We start from the raw sequence: 11,128 nt of genomic DNA, 5'->3' as shown, positions 1-11,128 counted from the left end.
CTTCTGGTTGGAACTACTTTTGGATCATGTCATATAAACTATAAGTCTACTTTTACAGATTTTAAAATGGAAAATTGTTGTTACGTCCTAAATTAAGAATAGTTAAGAGATATTGTATGATAAATTTTTTACTTACAAATAAAAGTCTAATACTTAAGGACTTGGTTTAATCTTTAAAAATATATTTAAAAAATATAAGCTAAGCATTAAGGTTAACATACCTAGTTAAAGTCTTAGATAGCAGATAGCTAAATTTGTAAGTACAGTAACCTCTCGCTTATTTACGCACATTGTGTCCACAGAAAAAATGCGTAAAGATACGAGAGGTACCAAATATACTTTCTGTCATGGTTGTTTTTTGATATTGCTTCTAGTGAAAAACAGACTGGGGACTTTTAACAACTTGTTTACTTTATTTATAAATATGAAACAAAAGATAAAACTATACATATATTAAAAAAAAAGATTTAAATTTACATGAAATAATAATATTTGTAAAAAAAAATTACTAATTTTAATAATAAGTAGTTTTTATCTTTACTTATATGTGAATTATTTTTTACATAACGTTTATATTTTATTTTACTGAGAAATTTAATTTATGATTAAGCATTTGTTTGCAATTAAGAAATAGTGTGGTTTCTATATTAAAGTTTTTTCTATGGCCTTTAAAAAAAATATTCATTTAGCGCTGTAATTGATTTCTTCTTTTGAACAAAAATAAAAGAAAATGTTTAATAATAAATAAAAATTGTTTATGTTACTAGAACAAGATGTTTATTCATATATGGGGCAAGAGTACTGTATTGTTTATTTGTTTTTTAAACTCTCACTATTTCATTATTTAACACAGTCATATTTCTTTCAGAATTTTAATTTATTCTCTTATTGTTAACAAAATTTCTGATATAATGAGGTATAACTAAATGTTTATTAATTAGTTAAGGAACATTAGTTTACAAAGTCTAAAGATATAGAGAGTTGAGTTAGCATTTAAAAACATATTTTTAATTAAAAGCATACAATAAACCTAATTTGTGCAATATTTAAAAAAATTAAAATTTTATTTTTTGAATTTTTTAGAAATCTAAAATGCGTAACAAAATGAGAGTGCGTAACGTCATAAGTGCGTAAAGATGCGAAAGGTTACTGTAATAAGCAGTAGTCTTAATGGTTAAAAGTAATAAGTTTCATGTTAATTTTTGCCGCTAGTAAGGAACTTATCAATTGGTTTTTAAACTTTAGTTCAATTTATTAAATATTTTGAATAAAAAAACTACTTAAACAATGAAACTTAACAAGATAAAGGTGTTTTTTAAAAGTTAAACCTTATTAACACAAAATTGAAAATACCGCAATCATTTTGACTAGTTTTCCTAAATTGTAACTGGTAGCTAAATTAACTTTAATTAAAGACTTTATTGCTGAAGGTTGAAAACAACTTTCAAAAAATATAGGCATTAAATTAAGATAAAACTAGATTTGTATTTAATAAGAAATAAATTTACAATATAATACATACTTATTAGTATTCATTTTTCACACTTGAATTTTCTAGTTGAAGTTAGAATTAAAAACAAAATAAGTATATTTAAGTCACTCTTGTTCATTAAATTTAATGAAAAAAAAAGAACTAGTTGACAACAAAAATTAATTCTTTATATTACAACCAGCTATGATTTCTGGTACAATAAGTTTGTTCACATTATAACTTGCTTTAGCATGTATATTTCGTTATTTTAACTTTAAAGTTTTAGAATTAATCAGGAAAGTATGTTATTTCTATATCTATACTTAAAAAACATCAGAAAAAGCTCTAGTAATCAAAAAAAAAGTTAGCCGCTTATGACCTAACAGTTTCGTAAGAAGTCTGTGTTCTAAACTTAACGGTAAAAACTATTAAGACATGGCATAAATAAAATTCAGCTAATTTGTAGGTTAACAAATAATAAAGAGTTGCACCTACTTTAGAAATACACCATACTAATATCAGTAAATAAAAATCATAAATTTTATTGGAAATTTTTAACTTAGATAAAAGTTAATTTTTTTGTAAAAAAAGTACATGATCTTAAATATTTAAACACTTTTGTGCTACAAGTATATCATTGTGTGTGGTCACGATTGGCAATGAAATTGTACAACTATTCTTAAACTTTAAATTTCTTTTTGATGGGGAATTTTTGAGCTTCCTTCTTTTAGTATTATCGTTCAAATGTGCTAAAGCTGTAAAAAATTACCATAAATATTTTTAAATTTATTACCATTTAAACTGTCTAAATTCTTAGTTTAATTAAGATGCAGGAAATGTATGTAAAAGGAAAACAAAGTTTGAATAGAATAATGATAAGCCCGCTATCAACCAAAATCAGATATATACGTGCTGTATTCAATAAAACTAAAACATAGTTAAAATCGTATAACATTACCCACATAATTACCTAGACACATATTAAAGTTTTTTCTTCAAGTATATAATGTTTTAGCTCAGTATGTTTTTTTAAATTAACTTAAGAACCTTTTTGAAGACCTTTGAGGATCTTAAAATGGTTGCTTCTGTACTGTTAGCTCAGTTATGTTGATTGAACAGTAGTTTATTTCGCATAGCAACATTTTTTAGTTTAAAGACAATTAAATTATAAAAATCAAAATAAATTTATTTTTTAATTTAATAAGATACTTGAAAAAATTACTTAATCAAAACTAAAAAAGCACTTTTATACTGTATGTTTGGAAAGGTTTAAAAAAAATTAAAAACTATTACAAACTTCCTTGACATTAAGTCTTGTTTAAATTTCAAAATAAATATAAAAAAGCCGGTTAAAAAATTTTTTATACCGTATCTATAAGTATAAATTACTTTTATAAAAGCTTACTTAAAGTTTTAAATCAATATTTAACGACATTAAAAGTCTTTTAGAATATTTTTTATCAAATACAAAAATAAAGTTTTTTAAATTAAAAAACTTAAATATTGTATTACGTATTTTGTACAGGTGTAAAAAATAACATTGAAAGTTATTTATTTAACCTGCACGTATTTAGAAACTAAAAAATAAACAGTTTGACCTTTTTGCTTTAGAGCAAAAAAAATCATTTATCTTTAACCTAAAATTATACTTAATTAAACAAATTTAATTTAAAAGTCTTTGAAAAAAAGTTTATTTTATGTGCATTTTTTTATTTGTTACGTAAAGTTTTTTTTGTTTGGTATTGAAATTAAGAAATATTTTTAACTAAAAATATGCATTGAAAGTCATAATAATAAGTTGAAGTAAAGACTTGGTTTTTATTTTTTTATTGTTAAACTTGTTATAAATTTTAAATGAGTATTTTGTTACCAAATTTTTTATAAGATATTTTAATAAATTAAATAAACTGTGATTAAATAATAAGCCTTAAAAACGGTAGAAAAGGTATTCTTCAAAATTTTACAATTATTTTAAACTTAACCGCTTCGATAAACAAGAGTTTTCACAAGAGTTCAATACTTGTCGAATAAAGATTAATAATTAAAGAGACAGAGCGCTTATTAGTTACGGCCGTAAAAACACATTAACACTGACTTAGAATTATGTAGATATATATAGAACATGATGATAACAAACGTTTTAAATATTTAAGTCGTAAGATAATAAGTACATGAGCGAAAACTTTTATTTAGTTTTTGTTCAGTTTAGTTTTGGCTAGTTTAGTTTAAAACAAAATAACCATGCTTTAAAGTTTGATTAATTTAGTTTTGAACTGCTATCAATGGTATATTATAACACTCTTTTTTGTTAATGAAGTACTTAACTGTAAAATATTTTTAATTGTTTAGTTTTATATTTGTTAAAGAATTGAGAATAGTTATGTAACTCACAAAGTGTAGTCATAGTGAGATACGAAGATGAACTGTCAGACTTCAAATCTTGAATGTTTTGCTTACGTGGTGAGTTCCTACTGTACTTCGTTACTTTTTTGATATCACTATATTCCTAAAAGGTATAAAACTGACTCAATACTTTTTTTTAATGGTTTTAAAAAGGTGTTAAGTTAACGAGAAAAAAACTTCAAAAACTTACATTACAAGTTTTTAACTAGTGAATCTTAAACGAAAACTATATAATACAGGACAGCTTGAATTACTACAGCCGATTACAGATTTTTACATTTTATATTATTAAGAAACGTTACTATATTCATTTGTGAACTTATTTCTTTATAACATATCTTTATTATAAGGCATGTGTCCCTTAGTATTGGTTACAACTTACTAAAAAATGCTCGGAATATGTATGTTATATTTCCACTAAAATCTTAGATAACGAGAAATTTATAAACATAAGTTGAAATTTTTAACTTTTTAAGTTTAAACAAACTCTGTGTTCATCAACTGTTGATTCGTTGCTTCCGTCATACTTGTCAAAATAGTTTTGTCTTTGCTTACGATCATATAGGTATGGGATATTTGTTTTACTTAAATTTTTTCTGCAGGCGTTTGAAAAAGTAAAAGATGGAAGTGCCGCACGACCCATGCTGCATGGTTCCTCTTCTAAAATATACTCTTTCTTTTATTACAGACTTATTTATTTATAAAGCTATAAATTAGTGTTAACTTTTATAGGTGACTTTATAAGTTGAAATAAAAACCAAATTAACAAGCTTCACAATAAAAAACACGCTTAATGTTAAAATACAATTTTTTTAAATGCCTCTGTTACATTTAAAAAAATAACTGTGTTTAATTTAATTACAGTATTCAACAAGATACTAACTACACAGGTTGATTATTTCAGCTCATTTTTGATACGTGAATTTTAAAATGTATTAATACCAAACACTTATGACTAGTAACTAAATAAAAAACACGACAAACAGGTTTATTAAACAAGATAATCAGTGGAGTACAAAGCTAACATAAGATAAAATTTCAAACTTATATAATAACAAAAGCATAATATAATTAAAAAGTTGATAAGAGAAAAAAAAGCAATTAGCGACTTTTAATTGATTAAATCTTATTAAATTTACTTACAAAACACGAACCTATACTTAAGAATACATGTAGTAAATAAAAAAAAACATCTTCACGTCCCAGAGGGTATGAAAATTTTTTGTAATTCAGAAAATAACGAAGTTATACCGGTTATATTTTAAATATCTTCAAAACGTTCGTTTTTTGTCAAGCATTTTGTAAATAAACGAGCGTGTGCAAACAGTTATAGTTTAAACAGAATGAGTTCAATAAGAATTGTAATCATGTTTTCGACTTAATTACACTTAAAGCTATTTGTATCTGATAAGGAAAACATATTCTATATGAGCAAAAAGATTTTGATTATACTGTTTCTTTATTTTCTTTTAACTTTATATTCTTTAAGTTGCGAATTTGTGTGTCCTAAATTTAAGTCTGTTAGCAAGGAATTTATTTATTTTTTTACTACAAACTATTTTCTTTAATCAGTTATATAACAATAGTTTTGAGTTGATTAAAATAATCATTTAAAATTTTGTAAACCGGTGTCCAATACAATTGTGAGCTAAATGTTCAGACAGTAAATTAATAAATATTTCAACACCTAGTATTGGGCGATAAATTTAAATAGAAAATTTTGTTACATAATTTTTTTAGCTTGTTTACTTGTATGCAGTTTTAAGTTATCTTAGTTTATTGAATTTAAGTTTATTGATTTGAGTTTTTACTTATATAAAATTGCTTGTTATATTATGACCTTACACGTTAAAAACTTTTACGACAACCAAAATATTAAATATCAAAAATATTTACACTTAGATATGTTTTGTAAAAAAACAAAAGAACAAGTTAAAAAAAGCGTGTTTTTGTTCATACTATAAAAGGCAGTTAAACTGAATAGTTATCAACTTGTTCTTTACTTTTATTATTATTTTATTTGATGTAAGTTTTGAAAAATTATTTGAAAATAGATTACTAATACAGTGCTTCCTCGCTAATCCGGTCCTCGCTAATCCGGTTCCTCGCTAATCCGGCCGGTTTTAGTCGAGAAGTCGACTTATTTACTTTAGCGTTTTTAGCGTTTAATTTCATTTTACTTCAAAAAAGTATTCAATTTACGTTTAATAAGTATGCAAGCAATATATTGTTACGTCATAATAAAGTATCATTTGTATAATGTTAAGTTTTTTTCATACTTTTCCCGCTCAGTTGTAACAAACTTGTTTATCATTCATTTGCAATTTTTCTGTCTTTGCTAAGCAAGTTACACTTTAATATACTACAATCAACATATCTGGTTAAAAAATGGATAAGACAGCAAAGAAACGAAAACGCGTTCAACTAACAATTGAAAACAAGTTAAAAGTTTGCGAAATGGCAAACAATAATGTGCCTAAAGCTGTTATAATGAGCCAGTTTAACATTGGTAAGTCAACTTTAAATGACATTTTGAGAGGCGAAGAAAAGTTCAAAAAGTTTAAAGCCGAAAAGGAGGAGCTGGGACTAATTGGAGCTGCTAAAACGGCAAAAAAAGTAGAGGGAGGCGTCTTTGACAAGCTTGACAGCGCCCTTTACATTTGGTTTCGTCAGGAACGTGAAAAGGGTTGTCCAATAACTGGCCCAATACTATTAGAAAAAGCCTCCGAGTTCCATCGATTAATTTACGGTGAACACTCAAAGCCCTTTTCAGTAAGTACGGGGTTTCAATGGATGTTTTGCAGGAGATTTGACTTGCGTAATCTTAAAATATGTGGCGAAAAATTAAGTGCAGATAGTTCAGCTGCTAATAAATTCATAAATGAGTTTTCTGTCATAACTGAGGGCTATTCTGAACACCAAATTTTTAACTGCGATGAAACTGGGTTATACTTCAGAATGTTGCCTAGTCATACATTAGCTTCAGTTAACGACCGGCCAGATGGAACGAAGAAAGTAAAGGGTAGGGTAACAATAAACGCATGTGCTAATGCAAGTGGCACAATAATGTGCTAATGCGAGTGGTTTTTTAACTGTTTTGTTCCCGAAACAAAACAAAGACTAAGTGAACTTGGGCAAGAAATGAAGGCAATTTTGTTCCTTGACAATTGTTCTGCTCATCCTAGTGAGGACGAACTTGTATCAGCTGATGAAAAAATCACTGCAAAGTTTCTGCCTCCAAACGTTACTTCACTCGTACAACCAATGGATCAAGGTGTACTCGAGTCCATAAAAAGGGTTTTTAGAAAGTCGATTCTTAGAGATCTTATATCGCAATCAACTTTCACAATTGAAGATTTTTTAAAAAGAATCGACATGACAAAAGTTGTCGACACCGTTTCATCTGCTTGGGGTATGGTAAAGCCTTCTTCCATTAGAAACTCATGGAAGAAATTAATGCCATTACAGCAAAGCTCTTCCATGCAAAACATAGACCCTTCAGAAAAAACTCAAGACAACGAGTTTGTACAGCAATTTGCGAGATTAAGTATCACATTTACAGAAGATGATATTCAAAGATAGATGAGTTGCGATGGTCCTGGATATGAGCATATGGACGAGCAAGTAATTGTTGAACTGTTACTGGGGATAACGAAATAGAGGTTGTTGAAGATGAAATTGGTGTTTCCCAGCCTTCTAAGTGTCCATTTTCTCATGCTGAAGCCATGCAGAAAATGGACGATTACTTAGCTTACTATCGTTGCCAACCAGAAGCCACACCTGAAGATGTGTCTAAACTCATACAATTTCGTGAGTTTTCTGCTAAGAAACGAGAAAGTACTGTAAAACAACCTACCATTCTTTCTTTTTTCAAAAAAAATTCTTAATTTAGTTAAAGTGTTAACAGTGTAGTTTTTTTCCATTAATTTTGAACTTATAAAATTTTGTTTTGTTTAGGTTTGTCTGTTTTAATTCTTTTTTCTTTGAATAAAGTAAAATAAATTAAATTAACAGAAATTTTATAGTACGTTTTTTTATATACATTCATAATATAACTAAGGTAGATAATTTGTAAAAAAAGCGATATTTTGTTCTTATCCGGCCAAAGGCAAAACCGGCCGTATTTTCAAAAAAATCTTGCCCAACTTGGCCGGATTAGCGGGGAAGCACTGTAGTACTATTTTTACAAAAGAACACTTGTATAAATATGATTAACGAATTAAAATCATATATTGAACTGTTAGAAATATTATTAAGATAAATATTTAAACACTGAAATTTTTATAACTAATAACTTGTATTAAACTATGAAAAATAACAATTTTAGTCTAAAAATATTTTTCCTTTGTAGAAAAAGCATAGACTATATTTAATTAAATAAACTTAGTTACAATTTTGCTCATACAAAAAGTTGTATGCTTCATAAGTTCAAAATTGTATATTTTTGTTTTTACTTTTAACATATTATAACGTCGCAAAAAAGTATTTTCTGTGAATTTTTTTCTCATAACTTTAGAGATTAGTACTATTTTTTAAACTATTGTCAACTTACCGTTTTTAATATGCAATTCTCTTTTTAATGAAGACTTTGCTCGAATCCTTTTGTTTTTTATAGTTTCAAAATTGTTTTGATTCTTTTCTGTTCTATTCTGTTTTAAACTTTTCAATTGATCGTGTAAATAGAAGGTTTTACTTAAATTTTCTTCTCGAGAAGATGAATCTGATTCTCTTAGTTTTGAACTTATATCCGAACTATCTAAACTATCTATATAATTTTTACTTTTTTTATTATATACTTTATCATTTAAGTTAAGTTTAGACTCAAAAATTTTTGGAAAAGAAGTTTGTTCTTTTTTCTTTTGTAGAAAGTTACAGTTTTCTCTATTCCTACTTTTTGCATTTCGTTGCAAGCGGGTATAAAGCGGTCGATTACTTGTTGAAACTTTAAACTTGGTTAAAGAAACAGATTCGGACGAGTTTTCTGATTTATGAGATTTAAAAGACATGGAAAAGTGTTCATCATCTAGTTTTTCTTGCTCGCTATTTTGGAATGCTTCTAGTTTAGTTATAGCTGTTTTAGGCCGTATTCTTAGTGTTTCATTGATTGCATTTTTCTAAAAATAATTAACAATTTTAAATCAAACTTTAGTTTAGATAAAACTAAATATAAAATATGATTTTTATATTTTAATTGTCACTGAATAAAAGTAAAACATTAATAAAATATGTTGATAAAAATTATAAATATAATTTACATACTTTTTAGCTGTAAATCAACTAGTAAAATGCTTTAAAAAAAAGAATTTTATAAGCATACTTTGGTGTTTTGAAAATTTTCGTGATCAAATCTTCTTGAAAGTTTTCTTGCACTTTTATAGTTTCGTTTTATAACTTTACACGGATAAAACGGAACATGTTTGTTAACTACCTAAATTTTTTTTAAGTTAGAATAAAACCATTTTAAAACTTTTAATTACTTACTTCTTTTTCTTCCTCAATAAAATTTTGAGTATCGTCAAATTTATTTTGTATACTTTCATCTACAGCTGAAAGTTTTTCTTTTGACGAAGCTGTTTCATAATAATTTTTTTCTGTATTGTTGTAAGTTTTACCGTAATTAAGTTGTCTATCTGATACTGGAGAAGATTTTATTTGTATAGTTTGTCTTGGAACTACGTGAACTTCAAGATCGAGATCAAATTTAACTGTATTAAAATAGAAAATAGTGAAAATAATCGACATGTTAAATTCAATATTAACCTTTGTTTTTTTTAAAAGGAGTTGAAGATCTTGTTTTTGAACTGCTAAGAGAAGATCTTCTTGATTTTTGAGAAGAAAGTTGTCGAAATTGTTCAGCATTTTCTACTTGAACTAAGCTATCGTCGTTTTTATCAACATCATAACTAGATTTTACGAAATCAGTTGTTTCAATGTTTTTATTTTTTAAAACTTTATTATCGTTTGTCTCAGTGTATTGACTATCACAGCAATGACTTTTTTTATTAACTATTTCTTTGTTTTTTTGAACGTTGAAGTCTTTTTTGTTTACTTTATTTTCTTCACAAGTATTTGTTGACTTGTCGTTTAACAATCTTAAAGGAAAGTAAGAGGTTTCAGTGTCAAAAACACTATCATTTTCTACAGAAAGGTCAGTTTTTTGCCTAACTGAGTAAAAGAAATTAATACTATTATACTTTTTATTTTTACTGTCAGTTTTTTTAGAGAGAAGTTGCAAACTTTGATATATTTTGTTTTGTTCATTGCTTTCTAAATATTGCCATGTCTTTTCAGATAGCAAGTTTTTTAATGAGAAATTTTCGTTTTCAATACTATTTTTAAAAGATTTAATCTGTGTTTTAGAATTATTTTGGTTTTTTAATATAAGTTCTTCAACTTTGTTACGATTTTCACCTGCTGATAATACATACCGTCGTTTGAATAATGCTTTGCTTTTTTGTACTGCCTTTGCTCTTTTTATTGTTTCGTCAATATCGTCAATATTTTCATTATCAGATATCAAGCTAACGGCTTCAGAAGCAAAAACATCTTTGTTTTCTTTGCTAATATAATTCGAGTCGGTCGAATTTTCTTGCTTGCGTTCTCTTTTAATGGTAACTGGATCACAATTTATCTTGCCTAAGCTGTTTGGTATTTTACTTTCTTTGGTCATCGAAAAACCATCATTGTTAAATGCTGAATCGTCAGAAGAATTTTTTGATAACGTCAGCTTATAACAAAGAGTACTGCTATGTTGAAAATGTGTTACAGTTCTGTTTTTGTTCTGGGACTTACACTTTCTAGCAGAGAGATAAGCATGACCTGAACCAGATTGTGTTGTGTTCGGTCTGATAAGTACATACGAAGTACTCGGTCTTGTTTTGTTTAAAGCATTTTCATCATAGTTCCGATCATTTGTTGATGAATTTTTAAGCATATTCTTTTTTAAACTTATGATTAAGCTAAAAAGGGTATAAAATCACGGTAGTTTTATTTGTCGTGGTACCTACTTTTATTTTAAAAGTTTTGGTAAACTCTTTAAGTACTATATAGTAATTTTGTTTATATTATGTTTTAAAATTTCAATTTTATTGTTAAAGCTTTACATAATTGTTTTTTTAGATATAAGAAAAGCTTATTACGGGTTATTGCTTAGAACTAAGAATAAATAGAATCCTAATCCAGTTTATCAAGCCTGGAAATTTTGTAACACTAAGAAAAATAAAAGTTTATTATTTATATTTAAATGTTAACGAA

General features: G+C 26.5%; 1 protein-coding gene across 1 annotated transcript; it reads right to left on the bottom strand.

Annotated features, from left to right (window-relative positions):
• Positions 1–1,614: 1,614 nt before the first annotated feature.
• Positions 1,615–10,828, bottom strand: LOC145831547 (uncharacterized). The gene is made up of 7 exons (XM_082938832.1): positions 9,635–10,828; positions 9,356–9,579; positions 9,192–9,302; positions 8,427–8,988; positions 4,362–4,534; positions 3,863–3,977; positions 1,615–2,226 (listed from the first exon to the last, which is right to left on the bottom strand). Exons 1-7 carry the CDS (start codon positions 10,806–10,808, stop codon positions 2,072–2,074), a joined length of 2,514 nt encoding a protein of 837 aa, XP_082794958.1. The 5' UTR covers positions 10,809–10,828; the 3' UTR covers positions 1,615–2,071.
• Between the last annotated feature and the right edge of the window lie 300 nt (positions 10,829–11,128).

This window comes from Thalia democratica, chromosome 3 (genome assembly GCF_965202585.1).
Source record: "Thalia democratica chromosome 3, ktThaDemo2.hap1.1, whole genome shotgun sequence".
NCBI classification, from domain to species: Eukaryota; Metazoa; Chordata; class Thaliacea; order Salpida; family Salpidae; genus Thalia; species Thalia democratica.
This window is presented reverse-complemented; position numbering and strand designations above follow the sequence as displayed.

Coding starts and splice junctions, on each gene's coding strand:
- LOC145831547 (XM_082938832.1), bottom strand. CDS start 10,808: ATGCTTAAAAATTCATCAACAAATGATCGGAACTATGATGAAAATGCT. Junction 9,303..9,355: donor TTATTGAGGAAGAAAAAGAA/GTAAGTAATTAA, acceptor AAAAAAATTTAG/GTAGTTAACAAACATGTTCC. Junction 3,978..4,361: donor CAACAGTTGATGAACACAGA/GTTTGTTTAAAC, acceptor TATACCTTTTAG/GAATATAGTGATATCAAAAA.